The sequence below is a fragment of the Geotrypetes seraphini genome, chromosome 1 (assembly GCF_902459505.1).
Source record: "Geotrypetes seraphini chromosome 1, aGeoSer1.1, whole genome shotgun sequence".
NCBI lineage: Eukaryota > Metazoa > Chordata > Amphibia > Gymnophiona > Dermophiidae > Geotrypetes > Geotrypetes seraphini.
In genome coordinates, this window is record NC_047084.1 from 35809460 (window position 1) to 35833651 (window position 24192).

General features: G+C 39.9%; 1 protein-coding gene across 3 annotated transcripts in view; it reads right to left on the reverse strand.

Moving 5' to 3' along the window:
• Positions 1–1686: 1686 nt before the first annotated feature.
• Positions 1687–24192, reverse strand: part of PIK3R1 (phosphoinositide-3-kinase regulatory subunit 1) — a 126190-nt gene continuing 103684 nt past the window's right edge. For 2 of the 3 annotated variants that reach the window (XM_033929894.1, XM_033929898.1), the window contains exons 7-15: positions 13965–14064; positions 8751–8849; positions 8470–8650; positions 7728–7853; positions 6352–6494; positions 5672–5848; positions 5499–5567; positions 4097–4267; positions 1687–2978 (exon numbers count right to left, since the gene is read on the reverse strand). In XM_033929894.1, the coding sequence (XP_033785785.1) occupies positions 2789–2978; positions 4097–4267; positions 5499–5567; positions 5672–5848; positions 6352–6494; positions 7728–7853; positions 8470–8650; positions 8751–8849; positions 13965–14064 (1256 nt within the window). In that variant the 3' untranslated portion in view covers positions 1687–2788. Of the gene's footprint in view, positions 2979–4096; positions 4268–5498; positions 5568–5671; positions 5849–6351; positions 6495–7727; positions 7854–8469; positions 8651–8750; positions 8850–13964; positions 14065–15328; positions 15450–24192 lie in introns of those variants that run through there. The other variant, XM_033929905.1, reaches the window with a different exon arrangement.

The following is a 24192-nucleotide window of genomic DNA, read 5'->3' on the forward strand; positions in this document are numbered from 1 at the left end:
AATATGGTCGAGTATATGTTTTTCTGTTTTGCAGAGAATAACTGCTCATTACAGTTTATTTGCATTGTGTTGCTGAAAACAAGAGTATGGTTTGTACTGCTCCTAATTTACTTTGGCACACTATTTATGGGACAAAAATCCTTGACCACGCAGGACAAAAAAAAAACAAAACAAAAAAACCAAGCTCCTTGGGAAAGTAAAATCAGAATTAAAACACTTTTCTAAGGAGATAAATTTAGGTAGGTATGGACTAGAGATAAATAGTAGTTTATACAAGTACCACCATAGGTGATGTCATCAATAGAGCATTTATTCCTCTTCATTTCCTGATCTGAAACGAGTGTGCACTAAAAAGGTAAAAATTCTGCAGGAAAGCAGTTCTTATATCCTCCCAATTCCACCCAAACAGGGTAATGAAAAGAAACTGTTGCAAAACCTAAGCAGATTAGCAGTGCTGCCAATAAGCAAAATAATCAGAACTGAAGCATAAGTTGCAGTACTGTTCATGCCCTACAAGGCCCACTAGGTTATTACTGAAAAAAGCTTATTGTGTGAGACAAGTTTGAAAACTCAATAGAAATATCTACTGATCAATTATGGATAAACTGATAATCAAGCAGAACTGCACAAGAAGAGGATGACATTTTTAGGCTGGCATCACAGCATTAATGAAATACCTATGCTTCTGAATATACTCAGTTATACTTTCTCCTTCAGTACCATTTTTTTCTAGTTACATAACTAAAAAAGTAGCATAAACATTCTTAGAACACCTACAGGTATTAACAGCAGATTTACATTCCAGATGCCCACATCAGGTCAACAAAAAGGAGAGGCAGCTGTAGTTCTAAACTCCTTCACTCCATCCAGATCCAATGTACACAATCTTCTTCTCAAACATGGGAATAATGAATAGCAGACTAGATACTGACTCAGGCCCGGATCCTATAAAAAATGGCACCTTACGTTAGGTGCCCTACTGGCGCCTAACTGTTTAAAACAGACAAAGTGGGTTTAAAACCTAAAAAAATTGCACCGGAATTGCATAAACGGAGGTATTTTACAATGCCTAATGCCGGAAGTGGCGTTAGGCCCGATTCACGTCAAGAGGTAGGCACCGGAAACATAGGCCTTGAAAACCTTGGACTACATTTCCAGTGCCTACCTTTGCCGAAGGCGAGATTCTATAAACGGCGCCATTACTTGACTGACACACGATCGGCAGCCGCTTTTAAAGGCATAGAATCCGGGCCTCAGTGACTATCCCTACAATAAGATAGCTTAATGTTGCAACATTTATGCAGCAGCCTCTCAATACTAGTTAATTTGAAGAAAAAAAAAAATGTGGTTTATTATAGATATTTTTAATGAACTTCAAATAATCTTAATTTAACACCAATCTTCAGTCAACTTTAGGATCTTCATTCATAAATAGATTTAGTGGTAATAAACAAAAATACCACATGTGGTTACTCTGCCAATGGGAATCAACATTAATTGCCTCCTGTGGGTCATTGAAATAATAACTAACTAGGTAGGGAAAGATCAATGTCCATTTTTCTCTCAAACAAAAACTAAATCAGACTCCAACATACGTCAGCCATAAATTTTAACTTTGCTAAGTTTGTGTATGAAATGAACACTCCAACAGTACCATACTGCAAAAGAACCTTAAACACAATAGTGCTGGATCGTCACTTTATAATGTTGATAGATTTTTCTTAATTTATTTCCAATTGAAATAAAGCTGCTTTGTAGCTTATCAGGCCCTGCCCAACAATACATTTAGTTTTACAAAAAATCGGTACTTTTTACCTTGGGCTAACAGTCACACATTCTATACAAAGACTGTACATTTTTTCATGGTTTTAATTCTGAAGCCAATACCACTGGCATTTTATACATTTTCTATTTCAAAAGGACAATGCATATTAACAAAATGCACATACACTTTCAGGCAACAAACAAGAGAGAAAGCTTATGTCATTGGTACATGGAAAACAAAATACAGCTCAGAGAAAATTAAGCATTATGTAGTACTGTAAAGATTCAGCCTTCAGCAGAACAGAAAAAGTTTGGTATTGATTGGGCTTATGTGATAGTTATTCATCCATTATTATGTACATATTTTATATGCTGTATGCTATGTGAAGTCCTGTTTTCTTCAGGCTGAAGTTCTTGAACCTTGACAGTTTTTTGTTCATTCCTAAATAAAACCAACTACTTTTCCAGCAATTTCTCTGAAGCCTTTATGTATTTTTAAAGTGTCTCATTTACAAAATGAAAGTGCCATTCTGCTACAAATTTGTTTATGGGGGAAGGGAAATAAGAGGAACAATCCACAATGCTGTATTATCCAGATCCTTGGAGTACAGCGAGATAGTCTGAAGCAGGCTACGACCTAGCATTTCCCATTGACAGCTCAGAGAAATGTGCCAAATTCTGGACCTGCAGTGGGTCCACCATTCAAGGCGGCAAAAGCTTCGAAACAGATCATAAACAAGCACCATGGTGAAAGGCCTCTACATCCTTGCAGGGAGACAGCTTTAGCATGTCTTTCTTGCTGCTGTGCTTTTCTTAACAGAACACTTATGTTCAAGAACATACATTCACAGCTTAACACTGTTACATCTCCCACTGCTAAGTGAAGAAAGCTAGTCTGAAGACAGTTTTGATACTGCAGCTCATATTCATGAGTTAGGCTGAAGGGGGACCTTTTTGATTCTTCCTCCATGGCCTCAATCTTGATAGATTAGGAAAACCACAAACTCAGCATATGAATTAGACTTCATCGCCTTTGCTGTGCATATACTGGGTAGGCTAGTGTGACATTAAGTGAGTCATTGTGCTGCACGAGGGACGTGTGTTGGTAATGTAGCACCAGTTCTTTAAGAGTGTTGTACAAGTTATATGGCTCTGCAAATCCAAAACCAGTTGGAGTCTTGTTTATGACACAGTGCTTTACTTCCCCATCAACCCTAAAAAAAAAACAACACACAAAATGTTACATTTCTAAAATGCTCTAAACTCCTCCCTTTTCTGCACCTACCATGCACAATGTGCTCAAAGTTTAAGACGGAATTCCCACAATGTCTAAGAAATATGCTATGTGCAAAACAAACCCCCCTGATCTTTAAAACTCCATTGTCAGCACTGCTTATCATTTCTGACTGCAGTGTTTAAGGTTATATACTTGATATTGGCACTGAATAATTGAGAACAAGGCAACCATCAAAGTTATCTGGGTACTGCCAATATTCAATGCTGGTACTTGGATAACTATTCAGGCAAGTAAAGACAGTTACTTTGCTAATATCTGTGATAAGCAAACAGGAGGGGGTATGAAGAATTTTGCCCCAGAAATAGCACAGAAGTACAATGGAAAGAGGCAAATGAGATGTCAGATATTCAACCAAACAGCTACTTTATTGTACAAATCATTAAAAGCCATATATTATGAGCAAAGTCTATGTCCTAATGTCCATCTTAGCTATAAAGTCTCATGAAGAGATCCAAAACCTGTGATGTACGAGTAGGCTAAGTCTAGGAATGCCTAGAATGTCCCAACTAGGATCCCAGTAGATGCCTTCATCAGGGGATGAATGGACACTGCCATAGATAAAACTAGACACAAACCAAAAGCAATGTGCACAAACTGTATTTCCTCATAGCATAATCGTTTGTAAACTGCATTGAGCTCACGGTTATGCGGTCTAGAAATCTGTTATGTTATGTTATGGTGGAGCAGCATCTTTGGAGACTTTTAATGATTTGTACAATAAAGTAACTGTTTGGTTGAATATCCAACATCTCATTTGCCTCTTTCATTGTACTTCTGTAATATCTGCGATACCCAGATACTTCTGGCTATACCCAGGTGCATTTATTTTCAGAGAGAATTTCTCTAGATTCAATGACTATCTAAATAAGGCCACTGAAAATTTGAATCTGGCCCTGGTGAGCAGCACTTATCCAGTTAGGAATTGCTCCTACTCAGATAAATGTCACTGAATAGCTTAAAATTCTGGAAAGAGGTATGTTGCATCATCCACAAGAAGAGAATAGAAGATAGACTACAGTGCTCCAAGATACTTACACTACCGAGCAGGCATAGCACCCCGGCTTGCTACTTTCTCGCACCAGGAATGTTCCATCCCGCTTCCCTCGCAACAGATTTTCTGCTGGGCTTCTCTTGAGGTTTCCCACATTCCATGTTCGCTCTTCGTGATGTGGTAAATCCTCATCATCTTCCACCAAGGAATACTGACTAAAATGTACAAAATTATGAATTTAATTTTAGTAACATTAAGTGGGCAATGTAATTTCTGAGCAAAACCCTATGCCTATAAATTCTTGTCTAGTCTTGCACTTTATACATGTTGCCTCTTTGAAGGCGACCCTTTCTCTAATTCTTCTAAACCACAGATGCAGAGACCATTGCGATTCCTTTTTGATAGCGTTTAATAGCATACCAATGTCACTGCCAGCACAATCGCTCAAACTTACAAGCTGAAAATGGCAAGATCTGTTATTATGGCAGATCCAAACTTCCCCCTTCTATAGAATCTGTTGTATGCAGAATTTATGAATTTAAAATACTAAATTATACAATAGGCCAGTTGATTAATCTTTTTGTAAGGCACAAACTCAAGCATGGGAGCATGTGCCAGGATCTGGGTTCCGAATCTTGCTCTTCCAACTATATATTAACTAAGGTTGTACCAAATATTTGTGTTTGATTCAATCTGGCCTTGAATAGTAATGCTATTTGGCCCAATATAAATATTTATTTATTTAAAAAAATTTCTATACCGTTTACAACTAAACGATTTACATAATTTGCATACATAGTTTTAAAACAGAAACATGATAAAATAAACATACAAGCAAACATTAAAAATCATGGCTACAAAATACCATAACTTTGCATAATAACGATCATCAGCTCTACCAGAGAAGAAAATTATTTTTAGAAAAAGGCATCTACAAATAGCTGCATCTTAAGTGATTTTCTAAACACAAATAATTCATGGCTCTATTGTAGTAAACCTTACTGAAATTAGTACTTGATCTCAGATTTCATGCTACTTCTTTTATTAATTGCCATGTTAAAACTCAATGCCCGTTATTTATATTCAGCCTAATAATATTTTGAATTATTCAAATTCAGCTGAATAATAAAATATGCAAATTGGTACAGCTCTTACGTTATCAGTAACTCATCTAGGCTTGCCTTTTAAACTTCTGGATATATTATTAATGCTATAGATAGATAGAACAGGTCACTATCATCAAAACCGTGTCAGATACCTCAGAAAAAGTGCACATGCCATTCAAATCATCCTCAGGTTGAACAGGCTCTGTAGCAGTAGTAACTTAACTTGAAGGTATCATTTCTATAGGGAAGTTTGATTTGGCCCACTACAAATCCATCTGAGAAGCAATAACGTATTCCTTAAGCTCATAAAAATATAGCATCAAACAGCGTCATCACTTACTCTTCTGTGTTCTCATTGCCCAGCCATTCATTCAACTTCTTTTGTCGAACACCCTTCTGAGTCAACCACCTGAAAAGTTAAATAGTGAGAAGATCAGCACGGGTTTTAAGTATTTAAGAATAACGCACAGAATATCGCCAGATTACTGCGGAATATTCATAAAGTGGCCTTACAGTAAGTACTGGTCTCTAGTCTTTCTTAGCTGAATAAGGTCTGGTTTGATGCTGTTCATGCGTTTGTCAATCTCACGATATTCAGCGGCTTGCTTCTTCAAGTCTTCTTCCAGCCTACGCCTACTGTCCACGATCTCACTGATTCTGGACTTCAGCTTCTCAGCATTGGTCATGATCCTGAAGCAAGATTCAGTGTACAGTTTTTCAATTTACATACTTTCCCATTTATAGAGACCATTTACTGAAAAAGTACAAACTGCTGCTTTATAAAACCTGACAAGACAATTATTTCATTTATAACCCACCTATTAACTAGGCAAGGAACAAAGTAACATATAACATACACTCCCTTTAGACACTGTCTGCTTTTCATTACACACAGATGTAGTTTGCTTACATACTGCTTTCCCACCAAATCATTTTGCAAAGACAAAATAAGTATTACTGCCCAATTATAGGTGTTACTTTTGCAGTTTGCCTCGAGATGAAAAGAAACTGCCTCAACCATGTTGTCTTATAGGCAGATCTGGGAAGAAGTGGAGCTACCTTTTTGACCTCCGAGTAACAATCTTCGTAAATGTTTTAATGCCAACATACTCTTCTCTTTGTGAATATATCAAATTTACATATATTTGAAAGACATCACTATTTTTTTTTTAAATGGCAAAGTCAGTACTCACCTCTGTATTTCTTTTTCATTTCCTTCACGTTTAAATTTCTCTATATATTCTTTGCTGTATTTTTCCTGTGTTTGGCACTGTTCTTCAAATATTTTAATTGTTTCATTAAATGCTTCAATGGCAGTTCTTTTCATTTGGATTTCCTATAAAACAGACACCTCTTACCACTATGGCATAAGGACACTGGAAGAGAATTATGCTTTGCAGAACAAAAAGTGCAACAAACTTGTTGAACTGTTTCAGTTTATCTTCTGGCCCAGCTATATACTAGTGATGCCTAGTCAACTAGGTTAATGTCCAGCCAGTCACGGGTGGGGGTTAATACTTTATTGTGCTTTCAACTCTCTTTCCCCTACTATTTGCACATATAGAATTTTTTCTTATTAGATTCTCTCTATAGACTGTATATGGCTACTATATTTAGATGTTTATATTTTCTGAATTTATGTTATATACCATTTAAAGAACCCCTAAATTCACTGTTTTATCAGTGCTCTTGCGGTATAGATACTATTGCTGGGTACCTTTTTCAGTTAAATCAAATAAGTACATCTGTGCAGCTAATATAATTCATTAGTGTGGAAAAAGCACAAAAAATTGAAAGCAGGCAAGAGGAGAGGTGAAATAGTATTAGGGGGAACAAGTGATGTTTGTTGCAACAGATGTATTTTATTAGTGTTTTATCATTAAAACTTAAATTCAACAGTCTTTATATATATATATATATATATATATATATATATATATATATATATATATACACACACACAGGAAATGTTCTCTCACAGAACATCTCCATTAAATGGAAGTTTGTGTCCCCACAAAAATGGCCCAGAACCAAATATGCTAGTCCCAAAACTCCTCCAACCTCAGATTTCTTAGGCAATAAGTGCTTCAATATATTTTTCTCCAACAAGTAAACTCTCTACAAAAGCACATCAGTGAATACACTATTATAAGCCTCATACAAAACAATTTACTATGATTTCTGTACAGACCGTGTGATTAAATAACACTTTTCTTAGATGAGTTAATTTCAAGCTGTTACTGAAGTTAAAATGCTGCCAAAGGTTGTTTAATACTGAAAATATAGCACGGGGGGGGAGGGGGGGAGGCTAGAATTCATATTCTCTTCTTCAGGATATAGGGTCAGTCCTTGGTACCACAGCTATATGCGTAACACCTAAAAATACTCCTGAGGAGGCTTGGCATGCTATTGCTGCTGAAAGGAGGATTCACGGCATGCACCAAAATATGCATTGCAATATATATTAACCCTATATAACCTCAGGAAGCATTTCAACTAAACCGACTGTTTGGGCCAACAACTACTAAATGTGTCAAAGTTTGAAATAAAAAGCTAAGGGATGTCTCACCTGAGAGGTTCGGGTATACTCTTCATATAGTTTGTCATATTCCCGACTCTTGTCTTGGAACTGACTGTTATATTCATGTAACTTCTTCCCAACTGCTTCAATGCTATCTTCCTTGACCACTTGATCCTGCAATTCAAATGTGTCAATGACATATCAGTTTTATACCTTGAGAGCACACCCCCAATATAGCTTACTATCTGGACATTTACAGAGTACTTCAGCTAATATACAAGCAGTCCTAGTTCCTATAAACAAAGCTCACAGTTGAAAATATGGTAGAATTAAATATTTTGCATTTATTCGCTCCCGATCAACATAAGAGAAGAAAAATTACTCAGCAAGTTTGAAAGCCTCCTAAAAAGTTGGCTTTTTAAGGACGCTTTTAACTGACTTAAAGTTTATGATTTTACAATGGACTAGGAATACTGTCAAATGAAAATTAAGTGGGTAACTTTCCCCAACCTTTTGTTTCATTATCTATCCCTTTTTATTTGGTTTTGAATTGTATTTAAACCACTTTTTTTTCGCCTCCCTCTTTCAGACGTATTTTTTTTTATTATAATTAGTGCTAATTGTCCTGTTTGTTTGATTTTTATTTCAACCTAATTTTTAACTAAATGTAAATCGCATTGGATTTGGATTTTGCGATCAAATCAAATATTTTAAATAAATTTGAAACTTGGATTAAAACTAAAACTGTTTACCAGTATTCGCAACTATCATTATACAATAAAATATTTACCTGCTGGTATTTAGATACTGGATACAGCAATTTAACATCCAATTTGGGGTTATACTGAGCCAGGGATTCATTTCGATAGTGGATTATTAGCTCGACGACAGAGTTGAAGGTTAATGGGTCAGAAAAACCGTACTTCCCATCTCGATGAAAGATTTTGATTAATTTGTTATTTCCCCCTTTCCTGTAAATAAACAGGCAAACATTGAGAATGTGCATCCAAATTAAAACACAACAGCACTAGCAGGTTATCAGGGTACAAACTGCATATCACATCTTCTTACCTTAGTGTAAGTGTGTAGTCTCCATGCATTTTTGTGGATGCATCTCGTACCAAGAAGGTGCCATCTGTGGTATCACGCAACTTCTCATTTACCTCTTCCCTGAGAAGAGACAAAAATAAGGTAAATAACACCATGCTAGCTAAATCTGTCTCAGCTCCTGATGATATAGCTCTCTTAAAAGGAATAAAGCAATTGGCATCTACAACAAGAAGTGACAAAAAGGCATGCAAGTCAGCCCAACTGTTCATTCATAAGATATTAGGCTTATTTGATACTATAGCTGGAAGGTCAATGGCTTAAAAAATAAATATTCTAGCATCTACTGTTCAAACAGATCTTGATAGTCTTACCCGATTACACTATATAGACATTCGGATGCATAAGAAATCCCTGTAGATCAGGGGTATTAAAGTCCCTCCTTGAGGGCCACAATCCAGTCAGGTTTTCAGGATTTCCCCAATGAATATGCATGACATCTATTTGCATGCACTGCTTTTACTGTATGCTAATAGAACTCATGCATATTCATTGGGGAAATCCTGAAAACTCGACTGGATTATGGCCCTCGAGGAGGGATTCTGATACCCCTGCTGTAGATCAACTTCCTAGGTTACACATAAACTTATGTCACTGCCTAGTGATGTGTTATAGACAGGAGTTGGACGTCAATTCAGTTTAAACACTTGATTTTATACGAGGGGGTGCTGAAAAGTTCTCAGCCCAACCAAGCAGGGAATGATGTGGAGCCATGAAACTTACAAGTTATTCCAAGTTCAACATACTTGGTACATCATGTCTGAAGTTTCTGGAACCCTTCCAAAAAATACTCTGATGTCCAAAAAATACTGCTCCTTTGCTACAATCATATCCAAGTCACTCAAAAAAATTTGCCCTTTCAAACTCTTAAGGTTTGGAAACAGAAAATAGTCAAGATGGATCAAGATCTGGTGAGTAGGGTGGATGGTCTATGCACTAAGATTCCAACTGTGTCAAACATCCATCGTTTTGTCAGCTTTGTGAGCAGATGTACTGACTTACAATAAACTCCTTCCGCAGCTTCCTTCTCTTTTTTCCTTTCAATGCCTCTTTAGTAGGCACAGCAATTTACAGTAGTATTTTGTATTAACTGTTTGGCCCCTTGGAAGATAATCATTACAACAGCTTCCTGATCCCAAAACACTTTGGTCATGACCTTTCCTGCTGACTTTTGGATCTTGACTTTCCTTGGCCTTGGAGAACCTGAGTGCCACTACTACATGGACTGTTTTAACTCAGAATCACAGTGGTGGCCTAGTGATTAGAGCAGTGTGTCAAACATTCACGAGCCGGGGCACACTAAAAAGGTAGTGGCCACAGCTCGCGGATGTCGCAGTGATGACATCACACTCACGTGTGACTTCATCACATCGACGCATGCGCAGAAGCCCCGAGACACCAGTAGGAAAGTGGGCCAGAGAGAAGGAGAGGCGCTGGCGCCGACTTGATTGCCTACAGCAGTGCTTCTCAACTACTTCAAGCTAAGTACCCCCTGTCTAACAAATATCAACTGAGTACCCCCAACCACAGACCTCCCAAGTTCTGCCCTAGACCCACCCAAGCTCTGCCCCAGATCCCGCCACCTTTACTAATTGTAATGTAATTTTTTCTATTCATTCTTCATATACACACAATACACACAGCAAATATAAATTCTGAAAACTAACATTTCAATCATTATATTGAAAATAAAATAATTTTCCCTACCTTTGTCTGGTGACTTTATTTTTCTGTGTTTTTAATTATATTTCCAGGTCATTCTTATCCATTGACTGTTTTTCACTCCTTCACTTTCTGCCCTGCATTCATCTTTGGCATTAACTTAACATTCAATTTTTCCATTTTGCTGCTTTCTTCTCAAAATCTACTTTTCCATGTCTTACCTTCCCCCTTCCTATCTCTCTCACCTTCCGTACCTCTCTCTCTCCTTCCCACCCCATTCCCATGGTCTGACAATAATTTTTCTAAATGCAGTGAATGAAACCAACTTTCCCTCTCTCCTTCCCTCCCTCCCCCCAGAGGTCCAACATCTCCCTCCTTCCTTTCCCTCCTTCCCAGTCTGGCATCTCTCTCTCCTCTCCTTCCCATAATCTGGCATCTCTCTCTACTACTACTACTACTACTATTATTTCTGTAACACTGCACGGGGACACCAGGAAATTCTTTTTCACTGAAAGGGTGGTTGATCGCTGGAATTGTCTTCCACTTCAGGTTATTGAGGCCAGCAGCGTGCCTGATTTTAAGGCCAAATGGGATAGACACGTGGGATCTATTCACAGAGAAAGGTAGGGGAGGGTCATTGGGGTGGGCAGACTAGATGGGCCGTGGCCCTTATCTGCCTCTATTTCTATGTTTCTATGTTTACCAAACTCCCTTCCTTCCCTTCGTCTGGTCTCTCCCCCACCCCCCAGTGTAACATTTCTTTATCATTCCTTTCTGCTCCCTGCAGTCCATCTCCCTTCCCTTCCTCCTTTTGGCTCCCTCCCAGTCCAACATTTCTACCTCCTTTCCAACAGTCCACTATTTCTCTCTCTTCCCCTGCATGCTTCTTCTCTTCCGATCCTCCTTCCCTCCTCCAACCAACATCTCTCACTCTCCTTCTATAAATCCAACTTTTCACTCTCTGCCTTCTCCCGCGTGTGACATTTCTCCTTCCCTCCTTTCTATCCTCCTCATCCATCTCGGCCTCTCCATGTCCAACACTTTCTGCCTCCTGCACGCTTTCTCTCTCTGTGTTTGCCTCTTCCCTAGAGTGGCATCCCTCCTTCCCACCCCCTAGCCCAACATGCTCTCAGATCCCCATGCACCCTCTCACCCTCCCTTCCAGTTTGTAGCACCTTTCCTTTCCCTCCCCTTCTACCAGGTCCAGCACCATCTCTTCTCCATTTCCCTCCCCCCTGTCCAGCAGTACCCCTTCTCCCTTCTCTCCTCCCCCTTCCCCCTGTCCAGCAGTAACTTTCTTCCCCTTTCCCTCCTCCCCTATCCAGCAGTACCTCTCCTCTCTAGCGGCAGCTCACTGTGTGCTTTTAACTTCGTCACACTGCTGCCGCTAGCATTAGTTTAGATGCGGTTTGATCAGGCAGCCCCGAGGTCTTTGCTAGGCTGGCCCGCCTCGCATCATGGAAACGGGCCGGCCTAGCAAAGGCCCCGAGGCTGCCTGGTGAAACTGCATCTAAACTAATGCTAGCGGCAGCTGTGTGTCGAAGTTAAAAGCACACTGAGCTGCCACTGCTGGTCCAGGGGAGGGGAGAGAAGACGAGGAAGGCAGGAGTCCCGGGTGATATGCAACAGCAGCAGCAGGAACTTGCTAAACATACAGCACCGAACAGTGTATTAAGAACCTTTGGCCCTACAAGACGTGCAAGTCAGCTGACGCTGGCGCCTCTCTTCCTCCCCACTGTGCCGTGGCACACTTGAAATCTCAGGAGGCACACTAGTGTGCCACGGCACACAGCTACCCCTGAGGTTGTGGGTTCAAACCCTATGCTGCTCCTTGTGACCCTGGGCAAATCACTCAATCCTCCACTGTCCCAGGTACGTAAGATAGATTGCGAGTCCACCAGGACAGAGAGTCAAAAATGCTTGAGTACCTAATTGTAAACCACCTAGATAACCTTGATAAGTGGTATATAAATACCTAATAAAATAAAATAAAACAGTTACTAGTTGTTCCAAAAAGTTGGCACCAGCTTGCTGAAAATGCTGTAAAATCAACTTGGAAGTGTCCACATGATGGTATTTCTCGTTGGCATTCAAATATTTCTTCACCCACTTGACTGACAGCTTCTGCATACCCAGCTGCTCATGGATTATATACCCAACACATTCCCTGGATATCTATAATGTCTCAGCAATTGTTTTAGCCGATATTCACCAATCTGCTAAAATCAGGTCATGTACATGGTCAACAATTTCAGGAGCTGACATTGAGGCCTCTCAGACCTCGATGCATCTTCAGACTCAAAATCTCTTTGCTGAAAGTTTGCATACCACTTCACTGTGGAGTATGATGGGCGTTTGTTACTCAATGTTTGCATCATACATTCATGGATTCATTTTGAGTTTTCTTCTGCAGTAATAGCAACTTCATGACAGCTCAGAGTTCCACTCTTGAAAATGCCACACTTTGTTGACATGGTTCAATCAATGATCTAAAAAAAGTCAAAACATAGTATTATGATTCTGCAAATTGTCACTTTGAAAAAATAAAAACACTCTTTTCAGCTACAGTAGCAAAGTAACGCTCAGAATTTAGGAAGTTGGTTGGGCTGAGAACTTTTAAGCACCCCCTCGTACAAAATACCTAGCAACAGTGTTAAATGAAAATTACAGAATTTTCAGTAATCACATTCAGCACTATTAAACATTGCTCTCTAATAACTGACATACTATTTCCTGTTCTGTGCTGTAAATACAATTTTTTTCTTATGGAGGGGGGGGGGAAGTAAACTGCACATTAAAAATTGCAAATTACCTGATCTTTGCTGTATAATGAGCTTTTCATTTAAGGAAGAAGCCCAGAGAACCTCAAAAACCACCAATATTTATCATTTACAAATGGCTGTCATGTATGCTTTTCAGCAGTGAAATGGCTATGTGTGGCTGTTCTTTTAGCGTTGACTACAGAGGCGATCCTGGTATCATTTGCTTTCCAAAAGCTGCAAGACCAGCTACCACGGCTCTCAACTGCTTTAAAAGAAAAAGGCAATCTGCAGGGGTTTATCAGATTCTTACCCTGGGACAATGTGTCATTCTGTGCAACACACCTGTACACTACCAAACAGGAGGCTCCAGCACACCATGGAGGATAACTAGGACAGCTCTGCCCTTAGTTTTTGCTATAAAAATGTAAAATGGCTGCAGCTCATGATTTTAGTCATCACTTTTTGTAAGTCGTGTTTTTCCAAGTAAGACCAGGCTTCTACGCAGCACTATTTGGCCACTTCTGGAATAAAGTCCGCAATGCTTCATATCTTGCAGAGGAAGTCTTAATTGTGGACTAACAGGGTAAAGTTACAATTTCTAAGATTTCAAAACTAAGCAATACTGAGCCATAGCAGCAGATCGTTTTAAGATAAAATTTACCAACTTCAATTTTATCTATGAAATCCTTCTACTGCCCGATTTACATTAAACTACAATGACATATACAGATTATATATAAATAAATATGTTTACCTTGAGATATCACCCCAGTACCATTCGGCGTCTTGCAGAGACATATTAGGCATACCGTTGTGCACTACAGTGCTGGGCTTTGGTGGTTTAGGAGGCAGTGCTGCATGTTAGGGAAAAAAAAGAAAAAAAAAAAACCCCACACACTTTAAACTCCTGATACATATTAAATGCCACATAAAAATTTAAAACCTGTAGCAAATCGGAGCTCCGATCCATAGCATAAAACCATTTAAAATAGACCAGAGGACAACCTGTTACCTAATTCAGAATCTTTCACAGAAAGTTTATTGTGCACATAACAGCAAAGAAACCCGTCTTCTACGCATTGCAATAGTCCATCTCCAAGAAACTACCAGAACGCTGTGTGCACTTTTGTATCCAATCCCCATTTGTGTTATCAAAAAGGAAATGTCCCTGCATGAAGCTGGGCTGTGTGCATCACAGGCAGGATGAAAACTATACAGCATTTAATGAGGAGAAACAGAGAACTTCTCAGTCTCATCAGTTTGTATAGAGATCTGCCAAAAAAAAAATCACTTTAAAAAGCTCCACTCAGACTGCTAATCTTCAGATTTGACAGGGTGAATTATGTCCTAAATGCCAAACAGACTACAATCCCCTGATCCTGCTCGTCCATCTGCAAAGCAGCACATATATACTGCAATATTTCCGATTAGTTCCCCCCCCCCCTCCGGACACTGGGGAAGATTTAAAAGCCTTGAACAAGTATCATTTCTTCAGTCACAACTACAGACTTTAAAATATCGTTATTTCTAAAGCAGCTCAATCTAGCTGTCTCAAAAACTTTTAAAGATGTGGCTCCCTTTTAAGAGTGTATAGCACTATATTCTAATGCAATATGAAGTACTTCAACCTGAATTAGTTACAGTGAAGGACTGCTGTAATAAAGATCACATCCATAAGCATTTTATTACCATTCAGTTAAAAGACATCAGCCAAAAAGAAAAAAAAAAGAGATTGTTTCTCTCTCTCTCTCTCTCTCCATTGATGTAAACTGTCTATTAACACTGAAACTGTTCACTCCTCCTACACTGTCATCCAGGACTGCCTGCATGGAACAAAGAAACAAAGCAGACATGATGAACCGATATGGCATACACAGCGCAGTGCGAGCAAAGGGCTGAAATCCCAAACCAAGACAGAAAGCGTTTCAGATCAAGAACATGAAACATTTCTAGCGCAATTTTGTTTGCTAACCTGCCACCATGAAAAACACCGAATGTTTGCAAGCTAAATTCTGTAAGAAGTCAGTAAATACTGAGATGGGAGAACTCCTAAAGAACATTCTGCATCACAAAACCAGAAGAAAAGAAAAGTCATTTGCAAGAATACTGCTGCATTACCTGGTGGATCCATTTCTATGTAAAACATCAAGTCCATTCCACAATATCTTTCAGCCTTAGGATAATCAAGCTCCAGCTCCTCCATATTCCAAACTGTATTGCACATTTGTATTACTGCTTCACTGACCAGGCTTGCTCATAAAAATATAGCCAGGCTCTTTGTAATGGTGTCTTGGAATTCATTTTAAAACCTATTAGGGGCTGCACTGTAACCTATTACATCATACACCTCAAGCCAATCAAGTCAGACGAATATCACCAGACCACCCCTGTTTCATTCTCTCTTTCCTACAATAACCAGCCAATGCTAGAGAGAACATACGTTTAGCAGAACTGCAACATATGCCTGCTGTTCTAAAAGCAGTTTTAATTTGATTGCTGGCACATGAAAACATGAGTTATTTTTAATTCCTGCCCATGTCCGCTTGCAGCATGGTACATTCCAGTCCTGGCAGGTTGACAGTGCTGATATGCTGCAGCACATAGACATTTTTTTGTGCATTCTTAACTTAGAGAAAGCTTGGTCACTTGTAAATTTCCAAATCCTCTGAGCTATCTACAAGTTACTATACGGAAACTGTTTGGCTCATAGCCTGAGTGCCTGTATTACAAACCTATTTAGCAGTTCTTTAAAAGGATACAAGCCATTTCAGAAGCACAGACCCAGGCCTGTCCCCCATCCCCCAGGATGGCCAGAAGATGATTCAAACTTGTTTGTGGATGAACTAAACATTCATGGATTAAGATGCGGCACAGAATGCTAGCATCTTATTCTGCATTTCAAACTGTTTCGACATACCATATGAATGTTTCAGGTCACTTTACAGGATCAGACTGGTCAAGAAAGCCAAGAATAAATGACAGCTATTAAGCTGATCGTAAATGCTAATGCCTTGCCCAGCTAGTTCTATGTTGTGAAAGTACATACAAATTAGCAATGTATAAACCAAATAACCAACACAACACAGAAGGCAGGAGATATGTTCTACCCCCATTATCACTCTCTTATCAAGAGAGTTTTTATTGGCCCACAAATCAACTCTGAGGCAATCTCAAGAAATAAACCAAAGATATTTTTGTTCTATTTCCTAATATAATTTAAATGATTTTCACACTATTTCAATTGTGCACACAGATAGCTTAAACACATATGTGCCACAGGGTTGCCAATGGCATCAATGTTATGCAAGCTACTTCACCATGGAGGGTCAAGCTGCCACCCGACCCGGTCCCTTGACTATACCTGACGGTGCTCACAAAGCAACCCCTCCCCAGTTTAGCTCAGCGCTGCAAGTAAGTTAGACACAACCATCTCCTAACTGCTATCTAGTTTTTGGAAAACAGTGAAAGTACATTTCCAGACACTGAACACAGCAAGAAAGTTCTTGCTCCAACCTCAATTAAAAGTAATCACAATCTAGGTCAGGAAATAAAGAAATTCTCTCCAAAAGCAGCCAACCTCTCCGAAGGTGTGCTTGTACAATCAGGTTAATGCTCAGCCCAAACCAGTCTAGCATGATGTGCCACTGTTAACACCAATCCAGCATAGGCAGGATACCAACACAGGTGATTTTCCACTGCTTCTATGGAACCTGGCAAGGCTTCAACTTTACAAGGGCGCTAGGGCTGCAATACTTCAAACTCTACAAACCAAAACTTACTTAAAGGAAGGAAGGAGAAAACATGTTTCCCCTCTCCCCACAGAAGAAAAAGGCACGTATAAATTAGAATCTTACCTGGAAAATTATGCATGACAGCAATACATACACTGTATATCCCAATATACCAGAATAAAATATTTTAAAAATAGAAAAGCAGTTTCTGAATCCTTAGTATTTTCTGTGTCTTAGTCAAAAAAAAAAGAAGAAAAAAAAAGAAACTGTACCTAATAAAATAATACTCAATATGTAATTGATGCTACATAAAATCCAGCAGTTAGAACATCAAAACCTCTGTCCTGTTCACCGATTAAAAAGCTGCTGGGTGCAGAGGAATCTAGCAGCTGGCTGTTGGTTAATGATTAAGAAGGTGAGCCCAATTTTAGAAGGCAGAAGGAAAAAAGGAAAAAAAAAAAAAAAAAGTCAGGTAGCTTGAACCTCTCCCTCTGATAAAGATCTTGGCTTCATGATTAACTTGGGCTGGTTCAAATATTTGCTGAGCCAGGGATTTCAAGTGGGGGAGGGAAAGGGAGGGAAGGCAGTCCAAGTAAAAGCTGTCATCAGCTAACAAGTGGCCAATACAGGCTAACTCGCTCATTTTAGCCTTGTAAATGAGAAGGCCATTGTGAGAAGACTTAAAATAGCCTCTGTAACTGGCTGCCGGGTGCTCTATTTGAAGCACTATGAGCAGTCAAATGCAGGAAGTGGCTTAGCAAGTTCAGCAAAAAATAGAATCAAAGCTTTCCTTGTAAAGTTCAGTAGCTCTCAGAAAATATACCATACAGCTCTTAACCCATCCATTGCTCCTGCACACAGCTCTAATACTGTACCCTCATTCTTCTTGGTGCAGGTGCACTGTGCTTGTTGGACCATGAAGGGGAGGGGGAGGGGAAAGGGAAAGTAACAGATTCAAAACTACAGACAGACATTCACAATCTGATATTACATATGGCATGGAGGGAGCAGAGATTTGTTCTTGGTACCAATGAATTCCTTATCCTCTGAATTATTATTTTCTTTATAGAAATATTTTTGTTCTGATTCTGGTATGGATGAACTATATATACGAAGCTAAAGTGATTTAAATTTAGGGGCATTTTACTAAAGTGGCCTAATCAGTTAATGAACAAAATAGTCCATGCGGTACCTGTTAATGTGCACTACCATCATGCAGCATGGTAATTCACACGTTAATGACATGGGTGTTAGGAAATGGGAACTGAAGGGCTAGAGGCATGGCCTGCACATTGCAGTTAGCACATGGTACTGTACTGAGTGTTGTCCAACAGAAGGCACTAAGCACACCCGTGACAACTGTGGATAAACCACCCAGAGTAAAGAACTTTTCTGTGTGGGGACTGCAGGGGACATTTGGGCTCAGATTCTGTATAGGACGTCCAGTCTCAGAAGCCGCCTAAGCAGCTTTTGAGAATCGTACACGGGTGTCCTATGACTTGCATCTGTCCTCACAGACAGACACCTAAGCCCGCCTAATAACCCGATTCTTTAACCGACATCCATTTCAAAGGCACCGGTTAGTGAATCAGGTTGCCGCTGAGCTTATCGCGGCAAGGTATCTCCCTGCCGCAATAAGTTTAGCAGCAATCCCCCCATCCCCTGCAAAGACTACTAGCAGGAGGGATGCCCAGCACCCACAAAACCCTCTCCCCCTGAACATTACACGACAGGAGGGATGCCTAGCACTTCCTGCTGGAACACCCCAGGCTCCCATCAACCCCTCCCCCCTGAAACCCCTCTACCTTAAAATGTTGGTTGACCAGCCGAGGGCAGCCTTCCTGCCTCCAGCCTGATGGACCGCCTTCTCACGAATGTTTGGGGTGGGAGGTTTCAGCAGGAGGGACTAGGCGTCCCTCCTGCTGCATGATGTTCGGGGGAGATTCCTTGCTGCGAATCGCTCAGCGTCTGCGTACAATGTAGGCCAAGGCATGCCCACTCCTAGCCTTAGGGGAGCTTATGCGGGCCTATGTGCCTCCTTAGGCTCCTTAGGCAATGTAGGTGGCCTGCCTCAGGAGGGTTGTAAAAACTTTTTTTAGAAACATGCGTCCCAATTGGCTAGTAAGGTAGCAGTTGGCCGCCTACAATCGGGATGCCGCTTATAGAATCTGGGCCTTGGGGCACACAGAGCCTTGGCACTTGACATGTGTTATATTTTTGCTAGTAAAAATGCAGTGTGTGAAAAGAATGCCATATGTTATTAAGAGGGCTCTCAGACTAAGATCTCTAGGGAAGGGACCTATGTTACTGTACGATTATATAAACTATGAGAATGTCCTGTTCCTTTCCAATTTGTTGGTTTCCTTTACACCTTGCTCCAAGCCTTTTATTTAATGGCTTGAAAAGCCATGCCCTCTGAATACAGTTCTCTGAAACAGGATGTACAGTCATTTAAACCAACATAAGAAAGCCCTTCATCACCAAAATTTTGTAGTCAACATGGGTACCTTAATATGCACTATTTAAGAAAAGCACATGCTAATAATGAAAATAAACTCTTTTTTAAAAAAACAGAATATGAACAATACAAGTTTTCTAGTGAGAACCCCTGCTATAACTGGTTTATCTGATTAGAAGATTACTACCTTCTTGGCTGCTAAGTGCAGAATTTACTTGGGCCATATTAAAGTGTAGTACTGCTTTAACTGACTAGGGAATAGATGTGGAAGTAGTAAAGAAACTCCCATCATACATGAGACATGGATCATGAAGCGAGTGGCTCAAGGTCACAAGGAGCACTGTTAGAAGAAATGGGACTGGAACCCTGGCTCAGTCTATTGTTATAATCCCAGTCACATTTATTATACCACTAATAGCCTACATAAAGTGCTAGCATGAATACACATCAGTGACAGATTTAACTATTGCTGCTACCAAAATCCCTTTTTTGGAGCTGAGGGTAAGATTAGATGCTTTTTTGAACTAATCAGTTACCCATGTAAACTTGCTGGGCTGCAAACCATCCTTCTCTTCAATGGCCAAAAGTATAAAGTAGTCCTCTAATCCCCCTCACCCTGAATTTTCAGAATTTTGAAAATGTGTTTGAAAATGTGTTTGAAAATGGTTTGAAAATGTGTTTCCAGGTCTGATGTAAGTAAGCTCTGTACAGCATTAGAAAATTCACCCTCTTCCCCACCGTGGTATCCCAGTTACAGGGAAAGCTGCTTTCATCTTTCTAACTGTGCATCTACCGTATTTTTCACTCCATAAGACGCACCTCACCATAAGACGCACCCCAGATTTAGAGAAGGAAAACAAGAAAATAAACCCCATTCTAAACCAAATTGTATACTAATATATACCCGACACCTTTACATTCTGTCCCAGCCCCCACCAATCATCATTTTTACATACCCCCAGCACCTTTAAATTCCATTCCAGCCCCCCCAATCAATCATCACTTTTATATACCCCCCAGCACATTTAAATTCAATCCCAGCTCCCCAGCACCTTTAAATTCCAACCCAGCACCCCTCTAATCAATCATCATTTTTACATACCCCCCCAACACAGTTAAATTCAATCTCAGCCCCAGAGCACCATTAAATTCCGTCCCAGCCCCCCCCCGGCGGTACCTTTAAATGTTGGAGGTCAGTGGACAGCTGCCTACTGCTTTTTGGGGCCCGCGGCGCACAAGCGCGCTAATGCCTGGGCCCAGACACTTCCCTAATTGGGCCGGTCGCTGGTGCTTCACAGGGCTGCTGCCTGATGATTACCGGCATGTTGGGGCCAGCAGCGCACAAGCGTGCTGCTGCGTGGACTGCCATTCAGAAGTGGCGCCCACCCACGCAGCAGCGTGCTTGTGCGCCGCTGGCCCCGACGTGCTGGTAATCAGCAGGCAACAGCCCTGTGAAGCACCAGTGAACGGCCCAATTAGGGAAGTGTCTGGGACCAGGCATTAGCACGCTTGTGCGCCGTGGGCCTTGACAAGCAGCAGGCAGCCGTCCACCGACCTCCAACATTTAAAGGTACCGCCGGGGTTAGTGGGTTGTTTTTTTTTTTTGTATATTCGCTTCATAAGATGCTCCCTTATTTCCGCCCACTTTTTTGGGGGGAAAAAAGTACGTCTTATGGAGCAAAAAATACGGTAAGTAACAAAGAGAAGCATGGAGGAGTGCAGAGATTCTAATCTTTACTAAGATGGATAGCCAGTCAATTTCAAGGTGTTTATGTAGGAGTGTTAGGTACCTAATTCAACCCCCTTCAAATGGAACAGAATTCCTAAATTTAACAGCCCATTTTAACTAGGCATTAAATTTGGATGCTTAAAACATGAATTATTAGGGCAAATCAAGATTGGGAAAAGTTAGAAATGTAGGTGTCTGGTGGTAAACAAGATGCTGATTTAGGAATCTTACCTTAGACACATAAATCTGGTTGAAAATTCATTTAAATTCAGACACCCGAGTGAAATACTGAGCATTTTTGAAATCTGACCCCATATAAGACTAAGTTAATTACATGCAATCCAAACTCTCAACCCTTCTGTGGGAAATTTAATAAAATGCTATGAAACACCCCATCTCAATGTTAATTTCCTTTCTTCTTTTGTAAATTACAATCATACTGTAAATGTTACCTAGGAATAATCAACATTTTAAAAAGATTTTGAGGTTTAAAATGCTCTATGTAAGGTGCGACAGGACCAGATTGCTAGGCATTCAAACATCTTTAAATACTTACAAATCATAATACAGAGTACATGCAAAACAGTAATCCAAACAGTGTTACTATTCAAGGCCATACTATCCAGACTCACTTTGGGCTCCTTTTACTAAGCTGCGATAGCGGGCTTAGTGCGCGCTAAATTGCCGCGTGCGCTAGACGCTAACGCCAGCATTGAGCTGGCGTAGCGCGGGTTTAGCGTGCGCTAAAATTCTGTGCGTGCTAAAAACGCTATCGCAGCTTAGTAAAAGGAACCCTTTGTGTTTGGCTCCTTGGGAAATGAGAGCTAAATCTTATGCTTTTTATTGGCTTAAAAAAAGGCCCTGCTGACTGTAGGTAACCTAAACAAAAAAAAGGAAGAACCAACAAAATCTGCAGTAAAAGGGTCGAAATCTATCAGCCCACGTACAAGCTGCTCTTTGACGTTCATCTTCACACAGGCTTCAGCATGCTTTTTGCGGTTCAATTTGACTCCTTTCCAACCTAGGACCCCTGAAGAAGGCGTGTACCGAAACACGGACTGTGTTGGGTCCCCGTGGTTTAATTTTAAGGTGTTGTTTTTAACCGCAATTATTTTAATAAACTTTGCCTGTATCATTGTACATGTTACTGCAGTTCTCCTTGCTTTGTTTTGACTGTAGGTAACCTGCCACAAACCTAAAATTACAGATTTTGCTTCTATCTAAATATCAAGAAAAAAGGGTGTATATTAAGCAAAACCAATTTAAGATACTTTAAGTATCCTTCATAAAGGCATCTGCTCCAATACCACATCAGTACATAAAATGGTGTTATCACACAAAACCCATAAACCCCATAATAAAGCAATAACACATGCAGTTTCCACATTAAGGGTTATGCAACATATTAGAAATGAGTAGACAAATGTCTCTATATTCTTTTGTGGCTGTACAATGACAGAGCTACAATGGCCTAGCAGCTTAGACTTTGCCATGCATCGATTTTCCATGTGTGCTGTACCATTCTCCTCCAAGGACGGCAATATTTCTGTACGGAACTATGAACATAATCAGCCACTTAATAGCACTGAAGAATGCAATGTGCATGGTTCCCTTACTTAGGCTGCAAGGTCATCCTCATTATTGCATATGTATTGCCTGCTAAAGCCATTAATCATCTCATTATGCACTGTGTGTGAAAACATCACAATCTTTGTGCACTAATATAATGAAGCAGCACATTAAAAAAATAATGGTAAACTAATTTCAGTTAATTTTGATAAGAGAGAAAGCTGAAAGAAATTAGATTCTCAGTGACTCAATCTTTGTCAGATGTGTCACAACAGAAGAATGTTCACGTGCGTGATGCATTAAATACTACAAGTCACACCTGAACAAAGAAAAACCAGGTGTGTCGTTCCATTGTCTCTAACAATGATGCAAAACAAATACAGATGTAGTGGTGACTGCTGGGGTGGCTGGGAGGCCTGCAACAATTCCAGTTGCCTCTCAGCTATTCAAAACCTCCTATATACATGGTTAAGGAAAGCAAGAGCTGTTTGTATGCCAAATTCTTGGTGACACACTGGTTCAGAACTACTGTTTTAGAGCAATGGTTCCCAAACCTGTCCTGGAAGACACCCCCTCCCCCCCACCAACCAGCCAGATTTTCAGGATATCTACAGTATGAATATGCCTGAAATAGATTTCCATGCACTTTCTTCCCTGCTTGCAAATCTTTCATGCAAATTCATTATGGAGACCCTGAAAACTTGTCTTGAAATGGGAGTCAAGTCTTATGCTCTTTATTGGCTTAAAAAGGGAGCCCCCTGCTGACTGTAGATAACTTGCCACCAACCTAAAATTAGATTTCTCTTTTATCTATATAAAAAAGAAAAAAGGGTGCATATTAAGCTCTAGCTTTAAGCAAAAGCACTTTAAAACACTAAGTATAGTTCATAAAGGCATCAGTACATAAAATGGCACTATATCACACAAAAACAAATAAACCCCATAATAAAGCACCAACATATGTAGGGGTGGGGGCTGGTTAGTTCAGTTTGGAAATCACTGCTTTAAAACCACAGATCTAAGATATCCATGGGGATTGATAGATGCCGGATAAATGTAGTTTCTGGTTGCTTGAGAGTTACTATTAAAATAGGCTTAACTAATACCGTACTATACTCCATATCATAAAATGTTCCAGACAAACTACCGTACATGTGGTAGGCAAAGTGTGGGCGTACTCAGGTGTGGCATACCAAGTTTACACTTAAATTTCCACTAGAAATTGATTTTATTTTCATTTTTATTTAAAGTATTAAAGTATTTCTTAGATTTTTTTCTGGTTGCTTGAGAATTCTGTTTGAGTTAACAGAGTCTACTGTATTTGCTGTCTCAATTTTACTGAGTAAAAACTATACCACTTGTATAAATAATCTTGGCTATAGTTTAAAGAATTTGTGAAATTTTAAAACACATTTCTCCTCCCAATTCCTAGTGAGGCTTTTCATTTGATTTGGTTTCTTTGAAAATTAAAGCCTTACTTGTGAATACCAGATGC